Genomic DNA, 21,855 nt, shown 5'->3' on the forward strand with positions numbered 1-21,855 from the left:
GAGGCCGGAGCAGGGAGGGAGAGGGAAGCCGGAGCAGGGCGGGATAGGGAGGCCGGAGCAGGGCGGGATAGGGAGGCTGGAGCAGGGAGGGAGAGGGAGGCCGGAGGCGCCGGGAGGAGGCGGGAGCAGGGAGGGGGCAGCGGTGAGCGGGCGGAGAGAGACAGGGGGAGCGAGGGGCCGGGGGCAGGGGGCCCGCGGGGGGGCAGGGAAGCGGGCGCAGGGGCGCGAGGGGGGCAGCCCCCCAGTTCCCGCCAAGCGGCCGCGGCTCTCCGGGGGGCTCAGAGCGGAGCCGGGAAGAGAGAGGGGCCACAGACGGGCCCGGCGGGCGGAGGGGACAGGGGGGTCCCGGCCCAGGCGGACCAGGGGGGCACCAGCCAGCCGGGTGGAGGGGCGCAGTCCGGGGGCGCCCCCACACCTGAGACGCAGGGGTCGCGGGGCCTCAGGCACGAGAGGGGGGGGCGCCCGCCGGGCAGCGGCAGGGAAGAGGGGAGGGGGGCAGCAGGGGGAGAGGGGGAGGAGGGGAGCGAGGGGGAGGGGCGGGGGGGCTGGGAGTCGGAAGACGGGGAGACGCCACTGAGGAGCAGAGCAATAAACCGTCTGGAAGGACACAGCCGTTTCTCTTGGCAGAGTTTTATTAACCCCCACCCCCCACCCAGACTCCCGCAGCAGCCCCCCCGAGAGGCGCGACCCGGGTCCGAACCCGCCGGCTCCACAGCAGGACTGACTGAGGAGCCAGGGCTGATTCCTCACAGCGCTGCCCTTTGCCCCGCCCCCTGGCCAAGTAAGGGCACCCTCGGGCTTAGTCTGCCTTCTCATTGGATGAGAGGGTTCCACTGGGCGTGGCGCTGGTGAGTAGCCCCGCCCTTTCCGGGGTGTGGCAGCCCCCACTGGTCAGAGGCTGGTCTCCTTTAGCCCCACCTCTCCTGGCCTGAGGTATTCAGGAAACAGTCTCCGATAGGCTGGGTGGGATGTCAATAACCGCTGCAGGTCGCCTGTACAGACAGAAAGATAAAGCTTGGAATTAATCTAGCGCAACACCCCTCCATCCCCTGCAACTGACGGGCTGCGTGGTGAGCGCAGAACTGAAATCAAAGCATGTCAAAACAGGAAAACTCTCTCGTGAGGGAGTTTACAGTTCTGCTCACCATGTTATAAAAAAAGATATTGTGGCTCTGAAATCAGATGAGCAGCCAGATAAATCCTCCAGTCAGGACAGGAGGCTCTTCTTTACACAGAGGGTGGTGGGGGTGGGGAACAAGCCGCCCAACCATGTTGTTGAAGCCGGTACCCTGGCTCCTCTCCAGACACAGCTGGGTGAGCTCCTCCAGTCAGGACAGGAGGCTCTTCTTTACACAGAGGGGGGTGGGGGTGGGGAACAAGCCGCCCAGCCATGTTGTTGAAGCCGATACCCTGGCCGATATCCTGGGATCAATTAGCCAATAACTCATTCAGGCTGAATGGCCTCCCATCATGCCCGGCTGCTCTCCTGTTCCAAGGCCAGCAGCAGGAACCGGGGTGCGAGACTCACGCAGGGTCAGCTGTCCAGGGCTCCCCGAGCAGCTCTCAGCGTACAGACGGGCAGCGTGGAGCTGGGGCCAGCCCACCAGCGCCCCCAGCACGCCAGAAAACTCCTGCTCGCTCAGCCAGCCCTTTCCCCCGCTGTCGTACAGCTGCAACACACAGACACACAGCGGTCACGGGGCGCCAATCGCTGGAGTCTATGGGGCTAGCTGGAGGTAGATCCAAGGACAACTGTCCGACAGAGACAAAGGAGGAGACTAAATCTGAAACACTGCGCTAGGTCGAATACCCACAAGAGAGAAAGGCTGACCTGACGGGCTAGTGACTCCAATACCGAGCATGGGACACACACACACACACACGCACACGCACACACACACAGCAGGACTCACAGTGAAGGCAGTGTGGGTGAGTCTCTCTCTGGGCCAGGGGTCAGTAACTGTGTCCTGACTCTCTCTCTCTCTCACACACACACACACACACACACACACACACACACAGCAGGACTCACAGTGAAGGCAGTGTGGGTGAGTCTCTCTCTGGGCCAGGGGTCAGTGACTGTGTCCTGACTCTCTCCCTCACACACACACACACACACACACACACACACACACACACACACACACACACAGCAGGACTCACAGTGAAGGCAGTGTGGATGAGTCTCTCTCTGGGCCAGCGGTCAGTGACTGCAGCCAGACTCACAGCCAGCTGCCTCAGGTCCAGCAGACTGTCTTTCCCCTGGAACACACAGCACTGTCAGTGACACCTGTCCCTGCACAACTGAAAACACACACGAGCAGCAGGACAGTGAGGAGGACACACACAGACACAGAGCACAGGCACAGCACACACACACAGACACAGAGCACAGGCACAGCACTCATAGAACACAGGCACAGACTACGGGCACAGCACACACACACAGACACAGAGCACAGGCACAGCACTCATAGAACACAGGCACAGACTACGGGCACAGCACACACACACAGACACAGAGCACAGGCACAGCACTCATAGAACACAGGCACAGACTACGGGCACAGCACACACACACAGGCACAGCACTCACAGACACAGCACAGACACACAGAGCACAGACACAGCCCTCACACACACAGGCAGAGCACAGGCACAGAACATGGGCACAGCACACACAGACACAGAGCACACAGATACAGAGCACAGGCACAGCACACACAGATACAGAGCACAGGCACAGCACACAAAGACACAGAGCACACAGATACAGAGCACAGGCACAGCACTCACAGACACAGGCACAGTACAAAGACACAGAGCACAAGCACAACAGACACAGAGCACAGGCACAGCACATACACAGACGCAGAGCACAGGGATAGGACACACACACACAGAGAGCAAAGGCACAGCACAGAGCACGGGGATTGGACACACACACAAAGAACAGGCACAGAACATACACACAGAATGGGCACAGCACACCCAGAGCACAAGAACAACACACAGAAACAGACAGCATGGGTACAGCACACACATAGCACAGAGCACGGGAACAGACACAGATCCTAGCTACTACAGACCAGCACGCACACACACAGTGTGGTTCTGACACACAAAGAGTACCTGTGTGTACAATGTGAAAATATGCTGAGCTGCTTGTCTGTCCATCACTCTGAGAAGAGAGGTCAGCTGATCCACATTGACCATCCTCTCATCCTCTGATTGGCATCTCTCAATCAAGTCCTCCAAAACAGCCTGAGCACCTTCATCACTGACCATCAGAGAGAGAGGGGTTCATACAGACACACTGACTGACTGGACACTCCAGTACATTAACACTGCACTGAGAGAGAGGGGTTCATACAGACACACTGACTGACTGGACACTCCAGTACATTAACACTGCACTGAGAGAGAGGGGTTCATACAGACACACTGACTGACTGGACACTCCAGTACATTAACACTGCACTGAGAGAGAGGGGTTCATACAGACACACTGACTGACTGGACACTCCAGTACATTAACACTGCACTGAGAGAGAGGGGTCCATACAGACACACTGACTGGACACTCCAGTACATTAACACTGCACTGAGAGAGAGGGGTTCATACAGACACACTGACTGGACACTCCAGTACATTAACACTGCACTGAGAGAGAGGGGTTCATACAGACACACTGACTGGACACTCCAGTACATTAACACTGCACTGAGAGAGAGGTGTTCATACAGACACACTGACTGACTGGACACTCCAGTACATTAACACTGCACTGAGAGAGAGGGGTTCATACAGACACACTGACTGACTGGACACTCCAGTACATTAACACTGCACTGAGAGAGAGGGGTTCATACAGACACACTGACTGGACACTCCAGTACATTAACACTGCACTGAGAGAGAGGTGTTCATACAGACACAGTGACTGACTGGACACTCCAGTACATTAACACTGCACTGAGAGAGAGGGGTTCATACAGACACACTGACTGACTGGACACTCCAGTACATTAACACTGCACTGAGAGAGAGGGGTTCATACAGACACACTGACTGGACACTCCAGTACATGAACACTGCACTGAGAGAGAGGGGTTCATACAGACACACTGACTGACTGGACACTCCAGTACATTAACACTGCACTGAGAGAGAGGGGTTCATACAGACACACTGACTGACTGGACACTCCAGTACATTAACACTGCACTGAGAGAGAGGGGTTCATACAGACACACTGACTGGACACTCCAGTACATTAACACTGCACTGAGAGAGAGGGGTTCATACAGACACACTGACTGACTGGACACTCCAGTACATTAACACTGCACTGAGAGAGAGGGGTTCATACAGACACACTGACTGACTGGACACTCCAGTACATTAACACTGCACTGAGAGAGAGGGGTTCATACAGACACACTGACTGGACACTCCAGTACATTAACACTGCACTGAGAGAGAGGGGTTCATACAGACACACTGACTGGACACTCCAGTACATTAACACTGCACTGAGAGAGAGGGGTTCATACAGACACACTGACTGACTGGACACTCCAGTACATTAACACTGCACTGAGAGAGAGGGGTTCATACAGACACACTGACTGACTGGACACTCCAGTACATTAACACTGCACTGAGAGAGAGGGGTTCATACAGACAGTATAGTTTAGCTCTCAATACTCACCATCTCTGTGCCAGAATGACAAGTGCTTCTCTGGCTGGAGGTTCGAAGGGCAGGCTGAGATACCCGACTCGGGTCACCAGCGTGGTCCCCTCAATCACGAACTCCGTGGCAGGAACCCCAAGCGCTCTGTGCAGAGAGGGAGCACAGCAGGTAACACAGGGATGAGAGTGAAGGTCTTGTGGTCACCCCTTCACACAGTGTCAAACACCACTGGAGAGGTCAGAGTTCGCCCACTCGTCCCCCACTGTTGGTACAGCTCCTTCTCTCACTCTCCAGCTCCTCTCCAGACACAGCTGGGTGAGACCCTCCAGTCAGGACAGGAGGCGCTTCTTTACACAGAGGGGGGTGGGGGTGGGGAACAAGCTGCCCAGCCATGTTGTTGAAGCCGATACCCTGGCTTCTCTCCAGACACAGCTGGGTGAGACCCTCCAGTCAGGACAGGAGGCTCTTCTTTACACAGAGGGGGGTGGGGGTGGGGAACAAGCTGCCCAGCCATGTTGTTGAGGCCGATACCCTGGCTTCTCTCCAGACACAGCTGGGTGAGACCCTTCAGTCAGGACAGGAGGCTCTTCTTTACACAGAGGGGGGTGGGGGTGGGGAACAAGCTGCCCAGCCGTGTTGTTGAAGCCGATACCCTGGATTAGTGAGATCCTTGATCAATTAGCAACTAGGAAGGAGGATGTTTGGGTATTGCTGATAACCTTTACGTTCTTAAATTTAGCATGAAGTCCTGGGCCTGCGGGTCCTGCACCAGAGCGATAGTGAGGGCCAGAGGCTCTGTTAAGAGCTCCAGAAGCAGACCGAGCCCAGGACGCTTCAATCCCGGGTCAGCCCACGAGCCCTGTCCCGCAGTTGCTCACCTGGCCATGACCTTCTGCACGTTGTCCGCGAAGAGGGCGGGGCTCTCCCTCTCTTCCCGCGAGGGGGTGTAGACAGGCAGGAACTGCAGCCAACAGGGAGAGAGGAGGTGTGTTGAGGGGGGCGGGGCTAGGCGGGAGGGAGGAAAGACCAAGTGAAAGAGGGGGGGGGGTTACCTCCACTGTGACGTTGCTGTAGAGCTGAGAGGCAGTGTACCACACGACCTGGGTCCTGCAAGGAAAGCACAGCAGTTACCATGACAGAGGGCGTGTGCTACAGGAGCCCACAGGAGCCCACAGGAGACCACAGGAGACCACTGGAGCCCACTGGAGCCCACATGAGTCTACAGGAGCCCACAGGAGCCCACAGAAGTCTACAGGAGTGTACAGGAACCCACAGGAGCCCACAGGAGCCCACAGGAGTCTACAGGAACCCACTGGAGCCCACTGGAGCCCACTGGAGCCCACTGGAGCCCACAGGAGTCTACAGGAGCCCACAGGAGTCTACAGGAGTCTACAGGAACCCACAGGAGACCACAGGAGACCACAGGAGTCTACAGGAGCCTGCAGGAGCCCACTGGAGCCCGCAGGAGCCCACTGGAGCCCACAGGAGACTACAGGAGCCCGCAGGAGCCCACTGGAGCCCACAGGAGTCTACAGGAGTCTACAGGAGCCCGCAGGAGCCCACTGGAGCCCACAGGAGACCACAGACCACAGACCACAGGAGTTCTCCCAGCACTCACCAACTCAGCCCCTTCCTCGTCCACCTCACTGTGTCCTGCAGGGAAGACAACACAGGGGTCAGTCCAGGACAGGTCACGCAGGGGCTGGACACAGACAGGGCAAGCTGGTCTGCAGGCTGACCGCCTGGAAACACTCAGCCAGCACGTCAGACTGACACTCCTTCATCATCATCATCATCATCTCTCAGTGTCACAGCCAGCACGTCAGACTGACACTCCTTCATCATCATCTCTCAGTGTCACAGCCAGCACGTCACACTAACACACCTTCATCATCATCATCATCATCATCTCTCAGTGTCACAGCCAGCACGTCACACTGACACACCTTCATCATCATCATCATCATCTCTCAGTGTCACAGCCAGCACGTCAGACTGACACTCCTTCATCATCATCATCCTCCCTCAGCCAGCTGTCCCATGATTCCCCTGAAAGGGCCTCACCAGTTGATTGGGGTAGTGTAGCAGAACTGGCTGGACAGGGACACCAGCAACAAACGCCCCTAAAACACACAGAGGAAATCAACATCAACACAGCACAACACAGTACACCACACTACAATACAACACACTACAGTACATCACACAACAATACAACACAGTACATCACACCATACCATAACACAGTACAATACAGCATAGCACAACACACCACACCACAATAAAGTACAACACACCACACCACAATAATATACATCACAATACAACACAGTACATCACACCACACCACAACACAGTACACCACACCACAGTACAATACAGCAAAACACACCACAGTACAACACAATACACCACACCACAGTACAATACAGTACAACACACAGCACAGCACACCACACACCACAGCACAGTAAACCACACCACACCACAGCACAGTAAACCACAGCACACCACAGTACACCACACCACAGTACAGTACACCACACCACAGTACACGACAATACAGTACAGTACACCACAGTACAACACAGTACAGTACAGTACACCACAATACAGTACAGTACACCACAGTACAGCACAGTACAGTACAGTACACCACAGTACAGTACAGTATACCACAGTACACCACAATACAGTACAGTACACCACAGTACAGCACAATACAGTACAGTACACCACAGTACAGTACAACACAACACAGTACAGCACAGTACAACACACCACAGTACAGTACACCACAGTACAGCACAGTACACCATAGTACACCACAATACAGTACAGTACACCACAGTACAGCACAGTACAGTACACCACAGTACAGTACAGTACAACACACCACAGTACAGCACAGTACAACACACCACAGTACAGTACAGCACAGTACAGTACACCACAGTACAGTACAACACACCACAGTACAGCACAGTACAGTTCACCACAGTACAGTACACCACAGTACAGCACAGTACAACACACCACAGTACAGCACAGTACAGTACACCATAGTACAGTACACCACAGTACAGTACACCACAGTACAGCACAGTACAACACACCACAGTACAGTACAGCACAGTACAGCACACCACAGTACAGTACACCATAGTACACCACAATACAGTACAGTACACCACAGTACAGCACAGTACAGTACACCACAGTACAGTACACCACAGCACAGTACAGCACACCACAGTACAGTACAGTACAGTACACCATAGTACACCACAATACAGTACAGTACACCACAGTACAGCACAGTACAGTACACCATAGTACAGTACACCACAGTACAGTACACCACAGTACAGCACAGTACAACACACCACAGTACAGTACAGTACAGCACAGTACAGCACACCACAGTACAGTACAGTACACCATAGTACACCACAATACAGTACAGTACACCACAGTACAGCACAGTACAGTACACCACAGTACAGTACAGTACAGCACACCACAGTACAGTACACCACAGTACAGTACAGTACACCATAGTACACCACAATACAGTACAGTACACCACAGTACAGCACAGTACAGTACACCACAGTACAGTACACCACAGTACAGTACAGTACAACACACCACAGTACAGTACACCACAGTACAGCACAGTACAGTACACCACAGTACAGTACAGTACAGCACACCACAGTACAGTACACCACAGTACAGTACAGTACACCACAGTACAGTACAGTACACCACAGCAGGCAGGCAGGCAGGCTTCAGAGACACTAGCTACCCCAGCCAGATCCCTCCAGCAGCTGGGAGGAACCTCCACCCAGAAGGAGCTCCAGGCTCCAGTCTAACCCAGGAGCCCAGTCCCTCGCCCCCAGGCCCGTCCGCTCAGCTGCACTGACCCGAGCCGGAGCGCGGACACTCACCGGACTTGAACCTGAGCAGAGCCCTGCCGCTGGTGGTGGTGCCCTCAGGGAAGATCAGCACCTGGCAGACAGGCGGGGCAGGAGGGGGGAGAGGGTGAGACCCTGCGCGTCGGGCGACACCGCGAGCAAACAGTCTGCTCACGCAGCTCAAGCACGGCCGCCGGGAGTGAGGACTGACACACACACACACACACCTGCGGCCAGGCGCCCTGGGAGGTCAGCCTCTGGGTCAGCTGCTCCACACACCTCCGACGGGACGACGGATCGAGGCGGGAAACAAGGAGAGACTGATTAAACCGCAACAGAGCTGAGAGAGAGAGAGACAGAGAGAGAGAGGGGTTCATACAGACACACTGACTGACTGGACACTCCAGTACATTAACACTGCACTGAGAGAGAGGGGTTCATACAGACACACTGACTGACTGGACACTCCAGTACATTAACACTGCACTGAGAGAGAGGGGTTCATACAGACACACTGACTGACTGGACACTCCAGTACATTAACACTGCACTGAGAGAGAGGGGTTCATACAGACACACTGACTGACTGGACACTCCAGTACATTAACACTGCAGTGAGAGAGAGGGGTTCATACAGACACACTGACTGACTGGACACTCCAGTACATTAACACTGCACTGAGAGAGAGGGGTTCATACAGACACACTGACTGACTGGACACTCCAGTACATTAACACTGCACTGAGAGAGAGGGGTTCATACAGACACACTGACTGACTGGACACTCCAGTACATTAACACTGCACTGAGAGAGAGGGGTTCATACAGACACTGACTGGACACTCCAGTACATTAACACTGCACTGAGAGAGAGGGGTTCATACAGACACACTGACTGACTGGACACTCCAGTACATTAACACTGCACTGAGAGAGAGGGGTTCATACAGACACACTGACTGACTGGACACTCCAGTACATTAACACTGCACTGAGAGAGAGGGGTTCATATAGACACACTGACTGGACACTCCAGTACATTAACACTGCACTGAGAGAGAGGGGTTCATACAGACACACTGACTGACTGGACACTCCAGTACATTAACACTGCACTGAGAGAGAAGGGTTCATACAGACACACTGACTGACTGGACACTCCAGTCCATTAACACTGCACTGAGAGAGAGGGGTTCATACAGACACACTGACTGACTGGACACTCCAGTACATTAACACTGCACTGAGAGAGAGGGGTTCATACAGACACACTGACTGGACACTCCAGTACATTAACACTGCACTGAGAGAGAGGGGTTCATACAGACACACTGACTGAACACTCCAGTACATTAACACTGCACTGAGAGAGAGGGGTTCATACAGACACACTGACTGACTGGACACTCCATTACATTAACACTGCACTGAGAGAGAGGGGTTCATACAGACACACTGACTGACTGGACACTCCAGTACATTAACACTGCACTGAGAGAGAGGGGTTCATACAGACACACTGACTGACTGGACACTCCAGTACATTAACACTGCACTGAGAGAGAGGGGTTCATACAGACACACTGACTGACTGGACACTCCAGTACATTAACACTGCACTGAGAGAGAGGGGTTCATACAGACACACTGACTGACTGGACACTCCAGTACATTAACACTGCACTGGGAGTGATCAGAAGATGACACTCTGAAAGCCCAGACTGACAGGTACTGTAGGTGCTCCTCACCATGCTGTTTAGTGAGTTTGACCTCTATGGAATGATGCTGAAAGTTGTTTAACTCGTAGCTCCAATAAAGTGCACTCAAGCTCAAGAAGAAGGGAGGTGTGGACTCCGTCTGCAGACACACCCACACGCCTCACCTGCCTCTCCGACTCTCCTGTCTCCTTTCCCCACTCCCTCCTCCTGTCTCACCTCCTATCACTGGCAGGCTGAGGTTCTCTGACCGAGACACCACTGTGGGCAGGTCAGTGGCCACCAGGACCAGGGCGTCCAGGAAGCTGCTGTGAGGGGCGACAGCTAACACAGGGGCATCCTGGGGTCGTGCCCTCCGACCTTTGACCCTGATCCACAGGAAGCCCAAGGTGAAGAAGACAGCACGGCTCAGGAAAAGTACAATGTGGTGGAGCAGCCAACTAGAAAGACAGAGAGAGAGAGAGAGAGAGAGGGGTTCATACAGACACACTGACTGACTGGACACTCCAGTACATTAACACAGCACTGAGAGAGAGGGGTTCATACACACACACTGACTGACTGGACACTCCAGTACATTAACACTGCACTGAGAGAGAGGGGTTCATGCAGACACACTGACTGACTGGACACTCCAGTACATTAACACAGCACTGAGAGAGAGGGGTTCATACACACACACTGACTGACTGGACACTCCAGTACATTAACACTGCACTGAGAGAGAGGGGTTCATACAGACACACTGACTGACTGGACACTCCAGTACATTAACACTGCACTGAGAGAGAGGGGTTCATACAGACACACTGACTGGACACTCCAGTACATTAACACTGCACTGAGAGAGAGGGGTTCATACAGACACACTGACTGGACACTCCAGTACATTAACACTGCACTGAGAGAGAGGGGTTCATACAGACACACTGACTGGACACTCCAGTACATTAACACTGCACTGAGAGAGAGGGGTTCATACAGACACACTGACTGGACACTCCAGTACATTAACACTGCACTGAGAGAGAGGGGTTCATACAGACACACTGACTGACTGGACACTCCAGTACATTAACACTGCACTGAGAGAGAGGGGTTCATACACACACACTGACTGACTGGACACTCCAGTACATTAACACTGCACTGAGAGAGAGGGGTTCATACAGACACACTGACTGACTGGACACTCCAGTACATTAACACTGCACTGAGAGAGAGGGGTTCATACAGACACACTGACTGGACACTCCAGTACATTAACACTGCACTGAGAGAGAGGGGTTCATACAGACACACTGACTGGACACTCCAGTACATTAACACTGCACTGAGAGAGAGGGGTTCATACAGACACACTGACTGGACACTCCAGTACATTAACACTGCACTGAGAGAGAGGGGTTCATACAGACACACTGACTGACTGGACACTCCAGTACATTAACACTGCACTGAGAGAGAGGGGTTAATACAGACACACTGACTGACTGGACACTCCAGTACATTAACACTGCACTGAGAGAGAGGGGTTCATACAGACACACTGACTGACTGGACACTCCAGTACATTAACACTGCACTGAGAGAGAGGGGTTCATACAGACACACTGACTGGACACTCCAGTACATTAACACTGCACTGAGAGAGAGGGGTTCATACAGACACACTGACTGGACACTCCAGTACATTAACACTGCACTGAGAGAGAGGGGTTCATACAGACACACTGACTGGACACTCCAGTACATTAACACTGCACTGAGAGAGAGGGGTTCATACAGACACACTGACTGGACACTCCAGTACATTAACACTGCACTGAGAGAGAGGGGTTCATACAGACACACTGACTGGACACTCCAGTACATTAACACTGCACTGAGAGAGAAGGGTTCATACAGACACACTGACTGACTGGACACTCCAGTACATTAACACTGCACTGAGAGAGAGGGGTTCATACAGACACACTGACTGACTGGACACTCCAGTACATTAACACTGCACTGAGAGAGAGGGGTTCATACAGACACACTGACTGGACACTCCAGTACATTAACACTGCACTGAGAGAGAGGGGTTCATACAGACACACTGACTGGACACTCCAGTACATTAACACTGCACTGAGAGAGAGGGGTTCATACAGACACACTGACTGACTGGACACTCCAGTACATTAACACTGCACTGAGAGAGAGGGGTTCATACAGACACACTGACTGGACACTCCAGTACATTAACACTGCACTGAGAGAGAGGGGTTCATACAGACACACTGACTGGACACTCCAGTACATTAACACTGCACTGAGAGAGAGGGGTTCATACAGACACACTGACTGACTGGACACTCCAGTACATTAACACTGCACTGAGAGAGAGGGGTTCATACAGACACACTGACTGACTGGACACTCCAGTACATTAACACTGCACTGAGAGAGAGGGGTTCATACAGACACACTGACTGACTGGACACTCCAATACATTAACACTGCACTGAGAGAGAGGGGTTCATACAGACACACTGACTGGACACTCCAGTACATTAACACTGCACTGAGAGAGAGGGGTTCATACAGACACACTGACTGACTGGACACTCCAGTACATTAACACTGCACTGAGAGAGAGGGGTTCATACAGACACACTGACTGACTGGACACTCCAGTACATTAACACTGCACTGAGAGAGAGGGGTTCATACAGACACACTGACTGGACACTCCAGTACATTAACACTGCACTGAGAGAGAGGGGTTCATACAGACACACTGACTGACTGGACACTCCAGTACATTAACACTGCACTGAGAGAGAGGGGTTCATACAGACACACTGACTGGACACTCCAGTACATTAACACTGCACTGAGAGAGAGGGGTTCATACAGACACACTGACTGACTGGACACTCCAGTACATTAACGCTGCACTGAGAGAGAGGGGTTCATACAGACACACTGACTGACTGGACACTCCAGTACATTAACACTGCACTGAGAGAGAGGGGTTCATACAGACACACTGACTGACTGGACACTCCAGTACATTAACACTGCACTGAGAGAGAGGGGTTCATACAGACACACTGACTGACTGGACACTCCAGTACATTAACACTGCACTGAGAGAGAGGGGTTCATACAGACACACTGACTGGACACTCCAGTACATTAACACTGCACTGAGAGAGAGGGGTTCATACAGACACACTGACTGGACACTCCAGTACATTAACACTGCACTGAGAGAGAGGGGTTCATACAGACACACTGACTGACTGGACACTCCAGTACATTAACACTGCACTGAGAGAGAGGGGTTCATACAGACACACTGACTGGACACTCCAGTACATTAACACTGCCCTGAGAGAGAGGGGTTCATACAGACACACTGACTGACTGGACACTCCAGTACATTAACACTACACTGAGAGAGAGGGGTTCATACAGACACACTGACTGGACACTCCAGTACATTAACACTGCACTGAGAGAGAGGGGTTCATACAGACACACTGACTGGACACTCCAGTACATTAACACTGCACTGAGAGAGAGGGGTTCATACAGACACACTGACTGACTGGACACTCCAGTACATTAACACTGCACTGAGAGAGAGGGGTTCATACAGACACACTGACTGGACACTCCAGTACATTAACACTGCACTGAGAGAGAGGGGTTCATACAGACACACTGACTGGACACTCCAGTACATTAACACTGCACTGAGAGAGAGGGGTTCATACAGACACACTGACTGACTGGACACTCCAGTACATTAACACTGCACTGAGAGAGAGGGGTTCATACAGACACCCTGACTGGACACTCCAGTACATTAACACTGCACTGAGAGAGAGGGGTTCATACAGACACACTGACTGACTGGATACTCCAGTACATTAACACTGCACTGAGAGAGAGGGGTTCATACAGACACACTGACTGACTGGACACTCCAGTACATTAACACTGCACTGAGAGAGAGGGGTTCATACAGACACACTGACTGACTGGACACTCCAGTACATTAACACTGCACTGAGAGAGAGGGGTTCATACAGACACACTGACTGGACACTCCAGTACATTGACACTGCACTGAGAGAGAGGGGTTCATACAGACACACTGACTGACTGGACACTCCAGTACATTAACACTGCACTGAGAGAGAGGGGTTCATACAGACACACTGACTGGACACTCCAGTACATTAACACTGCACTGAGAGAGAGGGGTTCATACAGACACACTGACTGACTGGACACTCCAGTACATTAACACTGCACTGAGAGAGAGGGGTTCATACAGACACACTGACTGACTGGACACTCCAGTACATTAACACTGCACTGAGAGAGAGGGGTTCATACAGACACACTGACTGACTGGACACTCCAGTACATTAACACTGCACTGAGAGAGAGGGGTTCATACAGACACACTGACTGGACACTCCAGTACATTAACACTGCACTGAGAGAGAGGGGTTCATACAGACACACTGACTGACTGGACACTCCAGTACATTAACACTGCACTGAGAGAGAGGGGTTCATACAGACACACTGACTGGACACTCCAGTACATTAACACTGCACTGAGAGAGAGGGGTTCATACAGACACACTGACTGGACACTCCAGTACATTAACACTGCACTGAGAGAGAGGGGTTCATACAGACACACTGACTGACTGGACACTCCAGTACATTAACACTGCACTGAGAGAGAGGGGTTCATACAGACACACTGACTGACTGGACACTCCAGTACATTAACACTGCACTGAGAGAGAGGGGTTCATACAGACACACTGACTGACTGGACACTCCAGTACATTAACACTGCACTGAGAGAGAGGGGTTCATACAGACACACTGACTGGACACTCCAGTACATTAACACTGCACTGAGAGAGAGGGGTTCATACAGACACACTGACTGACTGGACACTCCAGTACATTAACACTGCACTGAGAGAGAGGGGTTCATACAGACACACTGACTGACTGGACACTCCAGTACATTAACACTGCACTGAGAGAGAAGGGTTCATACAGACACACTGACTGACTGGACACTCCAGTACATTAACACTGCACTGAGAGAGAGGGGTTCATACAGACACACTGACTGACTGGACACTCCAGTACATTAACACTGCACTGAGAGAGAGGGGTTCATACAGACACACTGACTGACTGGACACTCCAGTACATTAACACTGCACTGAGAGAGAGGGGTTCATACAGACACACTGACTGACTGGACACTCCAGTACATTAACACTGCACTGAGAGAGAGGGGTTCATACAGACACACTGACTGGACACTCCAGTACATTAACACTGCACTGAGAGAGAGGGGTTCATACAGACACACTGACTGGACACTCCAGTACATTAACACTGCACTGAGAGAGAGGGGTTCATACAGACACACTGACTGACTGGACACTCCAGTACATTAACACTGCACTGAGAGAGAGGGGTTCATACAGACACACTGACTGGACACTCCAGTACATTAACACTGCCCTGAGAGAGAGGGGTTCATACAGACACACTGACTGACTGGACACTCCAGTACATTAACAATACACTGAGAGAGAGGGGTTCATACAGACACACTGACTGGACACTCCAGTACATTAACACTGCACTGAGAGAGAGGGGTTCATACAGACACACTGACTGGACACTCCAGTACATTAACACTGCACTGAGAGAGAGGGGTTCATACAGACACACTGACTGACTGGACACTCCAGTACATTAACACTGCACTGAGAGAGAGGGGTTCATACAGACACACTGACTGGACACTCCAGTACATTAACACTGCACTGAGAGAGAGGGGTTCATACAGACACACTGACTGGACACTCCAGTACATTAACACTGCACTGAGAGAGAGGGGTTCATACAGACACACTGACTGACTGGACACTCCAGTACATTAACACTGCACTGAGAGAGAGGGGTTCATACAGACACCCTGACTGGACACTCCAGTACATTAACACTGCACTGAGAGAGAGGGGTTCATACAGACACACTGACTGAGTGGATACTCCAGTACATTAACACTGCACTGAGAGAGAGGGGTTCATACAGACACACTGACTGACTGGACACTCCAGTACATTAACACTGCACTGAGAGAGAGGGGTTCATACAGACACACTGACTGACTGGACACTCCAGTACATTAACACTGCACTGAGAGAGAGGGGTTCATACAGACACACTGACTGGACACTCCAGTACATTGACACTGCACTGAGAGAGAGGGGTTCATACAGACACACTGACTGACTGGACACTCCAGTACATTAACACTGCACTGAGAGAGAGGGGTTCATACAGACACACTGACTGGACACTCCAGTACATTAACACTGCACTGAGAGAGAGGGGTTCATACAGACACACTGACTGACTGGACACTCCAGTACATTAACACTGCACTGAGAGAGAGGGGTTCATACAGACACACTGACTGACTGGACACTCCAGTACATTAACACTGCACTGAGAGAGAGGGGTTCATACAGACACACTGACTGACTGGACACTCCAGTACATTAACACTGCACTGAGAGAGAGGGGTTCATACAGACACACTGACTGGACACTCCAGTACATTAACACTGCACTGAGAGAGAGGGGTTCATACGGACACACTGACTGACTGGACACTCCAGTACATTAACACTGCACTGAGAGAGAGGGGTTCATACGGACACACTGACTGGACACTCCAGTACATTAACACTGCACTGAGAGAGAGGGGTTCATACAGACACACTGACTGGACACTCCAGTACATTAACACTGCACTGAGAGAGAGGGGTTCATACAGACACACTGACTGACTGGACACTCCAGTACATTAACACTGCACTGAGAGAGAGGGGTTCATACAGACACACTGACTGGACACTCCAGTACATTAACACTGCACTGAGAGAGAGGGGTTCATACAGACACACTGACTGGACACTCCAGTACATTAACACTGCACTGAGAGAGAGGGGTTCATACAGACACACTGACTGACTGGACACTCCAGTACATTAACACTGCACTGAGAGAGAGGGGTTCATACAGACACACTGACTGACTGGACACTCCAGTACATTAACACTGCACTGAGAGAGAGGGGTTCATACAGACACACTGACTGACTGGACACTCCAGTACATTAACACTGCACTGAGAGAGAGGGGTTCATACAGACACACTGACTGGACACTCCAGTACATTAACACTGCACTGAGAGAGAGGGGTTCATACAGACACACTGACTGACTGGACACTCCAGTACATTAACACTGCACTGAGAGAGAGGGGTTCATACAGACACACTGACTGACTGGACACTCCAGTACATTAACACTGCACTGAGAGAGAGGGGTTCATACAGACAACTGACTGACTGGACACTCCAGTACATTAACACTGCACTGAGAGAGAGGGGTTCATACAGACACACTGACTGACTGGACACTCCAGTACATTAACACTGCACTGAGAGAGAGGGGTTCATACAGACACACTGACTGGACACTCCAGTACATTAACACTGCACTGAGAGAGAGGGGTTCATACAGACACACTGACTGACTGGACACTCCAGTACATTAACACTGCACTGAGAGAGAGGGGTTCATACAGACACACTGACTGGACACTCCAGTACATTAACACTGCACTGAGAGAGAGGGGTTCATACAGACACACTGACTGACTGGACACTCCAGTACATTAACACTGCACTGAGAGAGAGGGGTTCATACAGACACACTGACTGACTGGACACTCCAGTACATTAACACTGCACTGAGAGAGAGGGGTTCATACAGACACACTGACTGACTGGACACTCCAGTACATTAACACTGCACTGAGAGAGAGGGGTTCATACAGACACACTGACTGACTGGACACTCCAGTACATTAACACTGCACTGAGAGAGAGGGGTTCATACAGACACACTGACTGGACACTCCAGTACATTAACACTGCACTGAGAAAGAGGGGTTCATACAGACACACTGACTGACTGGACACTCCAGTACATTAACACTGCACTGAGAGAGAGGGGTTCATACAGACACACTGACTGACTGGACACTCCAGTACATTAACACTGCACTGAGAGAGAGGGGTTCATACAGACACACTGACTGACTGGACACTCCAGTACATTAACACTGCACTGAGAGAGAGGGGTTCATACAGACACACTGACTGACTGGACACTCCAGTACATTAACACTGCACTGAGAGAGAGGGGTTCATACAGACACACTGACTGGACACTCCAGTACATTAACACTGCACTGAGAGAGAGGGGTTCATACAGACACACTGACTGACTGGACACTCCAGTACATTAACACTGCACTGAGAGAGAGGGGTTCATACAGACACACTGACTGGACACTCCAGTACATTAACACTGCACTGAGAGAGAGGGGTTCATACAGACACACTGACTGGACACTCCAGTACATTAACACTGCACTGAGAGAGAGGGGTTCATACAGACACACTGACTGACTGGACACTCCAGTACATTAACACTGCACTGAGAGAGAGGGGTTCATACAGACACACTGACTGACTGGACACTCCAGTACATTAACACTGCACTGAGAGAGAGGGGTTCATACAGACACACTGACTGACTGGACACTCCAGTACATTAACACTGCACTGAGAGAGAGGGGTTCATACAGACACACTGACTGACTGGACACTCCAGTACATTAACACTGCACTGAGAGAGAGGGGTTCATACAGACACACTGACTGGACACTCCAGTACATTAACACTGCACTGAGAGAGAGGGGTTAATACAGACACACTGACTGGACACTCCAGTACATTAACACTGCACTGAGAGAGAGGGGTTCATACAGACACACTGACTGACTGGACACTCCAGTACATTAACACTGCACTGAGAGAGAGGGGTTCATACAGACACACTGACTGGACACTCCAGTACATTAACACTGCACTGAGAGAGAGGGGTTCATACAGACACACTGACTGACTGGACACTCCAGTACATTAACACTGCACTGAGAGAGAGGGGTTCATACAGACACACTGACTGGACACTCCAGTACATTAACACTGCACTGAGAGAGAGGGGTTCATACAGACACACTGACTGACTGGACACTCCAGTACATTAACACTGCACTGAGAGAGAGGGGTTCATACAGACACACTGACTGACTGGACACTCCAGTACATTAACACTGCACTGAGAGAGAGGGGTTAATACAGACACACTGACTGGACACTCCAGTACATTAACACTGCACTGAGAGAGAGGGGTTCATACAGACACACTGACTGACTGGACACTCCAGTACATTAACACTGCACTGAGAGAGAGGGGTTCATACAGACACACTGACTGGACACTCCAGTACATTAACACTGCACTGAGAGAGAGGGGTTCATACAGACACACTGACTGACTGGACACTCCAGTACATTAACACTGCACTGAGAGAGAGGGGTTCATACAGACACACTGACTGGACACTCCAGTACATTAACACTGCACTGAGAGAGAGGGGTTCATACAGACACACTGACTGACTGGACACTCCAGTACATTAACACTGCACTGAGAGAGAGGGGTTCATACAGACACACTGACTGACTGGACACTCCAGTACATTAACACTGCACTGAGAGAGAGGGGTTCATACAGACACACTGACTGGACACTCCAGTACATTAACACTGCACTGAGAGAGAGGGGTTCATACAGACACACTGACTGGACACTCCAGTACATTAACACTGCACTGAGAGAGAGGGGTTCATACAGACACACTGACTGACTGGACACTCCAGTACATTAACACTGCACTGAGAGAGAGGGGTTCATACAGACACACTGACTGGACACTCCAGTACATTAACACTGCACTGAGAGAGAGGGGTTCATACAGACACACTGACTGACTGGACACTCCAGTACATTAACACTGCACTGAGAGAGAGGGGTTCATACAGACACACTGACTGACTGGACACTCCAGTACATTAACACTGCACTGAGAGAGAGGGGTTCATACAGACACACTGACTGGACACTCCAGTACATTAACACTGCACTGAGAGAGAGGGGTTCATACAGACACACTGACTGACTGGACACTCCAGTACATTAACACTGCACTGAGAGAGAGGGGTTCATACAGACACACTGACTGACTGGACACTCCAGTACATTAACACTGCACTGAGAGAGAGGGGTTCATACAGACACACTGACTGGACACTCCAGTACATTAACACTGCACTGAGAGAGAGGGGTTCATACAGACACACTGACTGACTGGACACTCCAGTACATTAACACTGCACTGAGAGAGAGGGGTTCATACAGACACACTGACTGGACACTCCAGTACATTAACACTGCACTGAGAGAGAGGGGTTCATACAGACACACTGACTGGACACTCCAGTACATTAACACTGCACTGAGAGAGAGGGGTTCATACAGACACACTGACTGACTGGACACTCCAGTACATTAACACTGCACTGAGAGAGAGGGGTTCATACAGACACACTGACTGACTGGACACTCCAGTACATTAACACTGCACTGAGAGAGAGGGGTTCATACAGACACACTGACTGACTGGACACTCCAGTACATTAACACTGCACTGAGAGAGAGGGGTTCATACAGACACACTGACTGACTGGACACTCCAGTACATTAACACTGCACTGAGAGAGAGGGGTTCATACAGACACACTGACTGACTGGACACTCCAGTACATTAACACTGCACTGAGAGAGAGGGGTTCATACAGACACACTGACTGGACACTCCAGTACATTAACACTGCCCTGAGAGAGAGGGGTTCAGACAGTTCAGGAGCTGACTCTACCTCCTCCAGCCCGTGATGCGCTGCTCCCGCTGCCGGGGGGACAGTCCAGCGACTCTCAGCCAGGCGATCGGCCAGAGCAGCAGGAGGAACAGGGCCGCCGCGGCCACACGCAGGGGCACCAGCAGGGCGCCCAGCAGCGCCACCTGTGGGCGGAGGCGCAGCGTTACGGCCGGCCGGGCCGGAGCGGAGACGCGGCGGAGGCGAGAGAGAGGCGTTACCTGCAGCCGCCGCGCCGGCGACAGCCGGAGCTCGTGTACGAACGGGCTGGCCGTCCTGCGTTGCGTGGCCGTGTCCCCCCGCGGGCTGTCTTCCTCCTCCTGCCCGCTCCTCCTCCTCCTCTTCCTCGTCTCTGCTCCGGCGTTCCCCGTCTCCATGGCGACGCCGGCCGGCCGGGCGGAGAGTTTCTAGTTTGTAAACAGTAGCCGAGACTCGCCTGCCCCTCCGAGCCGAGGGAGAAACTTAAAGCACCCGGCCAGAGGCACAAGCTCGTCGATAAGAAAACTGCCGGAGTGCAGGTCTGTCTCTGGGGCCGGACTGTCCCTCGGTGTC

The 21,855-nt window shown here is 51.9% G+C and overlaps 1 protein-coding gene across 1 annotated transcript; it reads right to left on the reverse strand.

The window, feature by feature from the left end:
* Nucleotides 1–890: 890 nt before the first annotated feature.
* lpcat4 (lysophosphatidylcholine acyltransferase 4) lies at nt 891–21,778 on the reverse strand. The gene is made up of 14 exons (XM_088915956.1): nt 21,525–21,778; nt 21,307–21,449; nt 10,553–10,773; nt 8,845–8,957; nt 8,651–8,711; nt 6,762–6,820; nt 6,316–6,350; nt 5,750–5,804; nt 5,576–5,658; nt 4,716–4,841; nt 3,133–3,280; nt 2,164–2,262; nt 1,529–1,670; nt 891–992 (listed from the first exon to the last, which is right to left on the reverse strand). The coding sequence occupies exons 1-14, from the start codon at nt 21,678–21,680 to the stop codon at nt 892–894; spliced, it is 1,542 nt and encodes a 513-aa protein (XP_088772082.1). The 5' UTR covers nt 21,681–21,778; the 3' UTR covers nt 891.
* Nucleotides 21,779–21,855: the final 77 nt, after the last annotated feature.

The sequence above is a fragment of the Atractosteus spatula genome, chromosome 5 (assembly GCF_055471065.1).
Source record: "Atractosteus spatula isolate fAtrSpa1 chromosome 5, fAtrSpa1.hap1, whole genome shotgun sequence".
Classification (NCBI taxonomy): Eukaryota; Metazoa; Chordata; class Actinopteri; order Semionotiformes; family Lepisosteidae; genus Atractosteus; species Atractosteus spatula.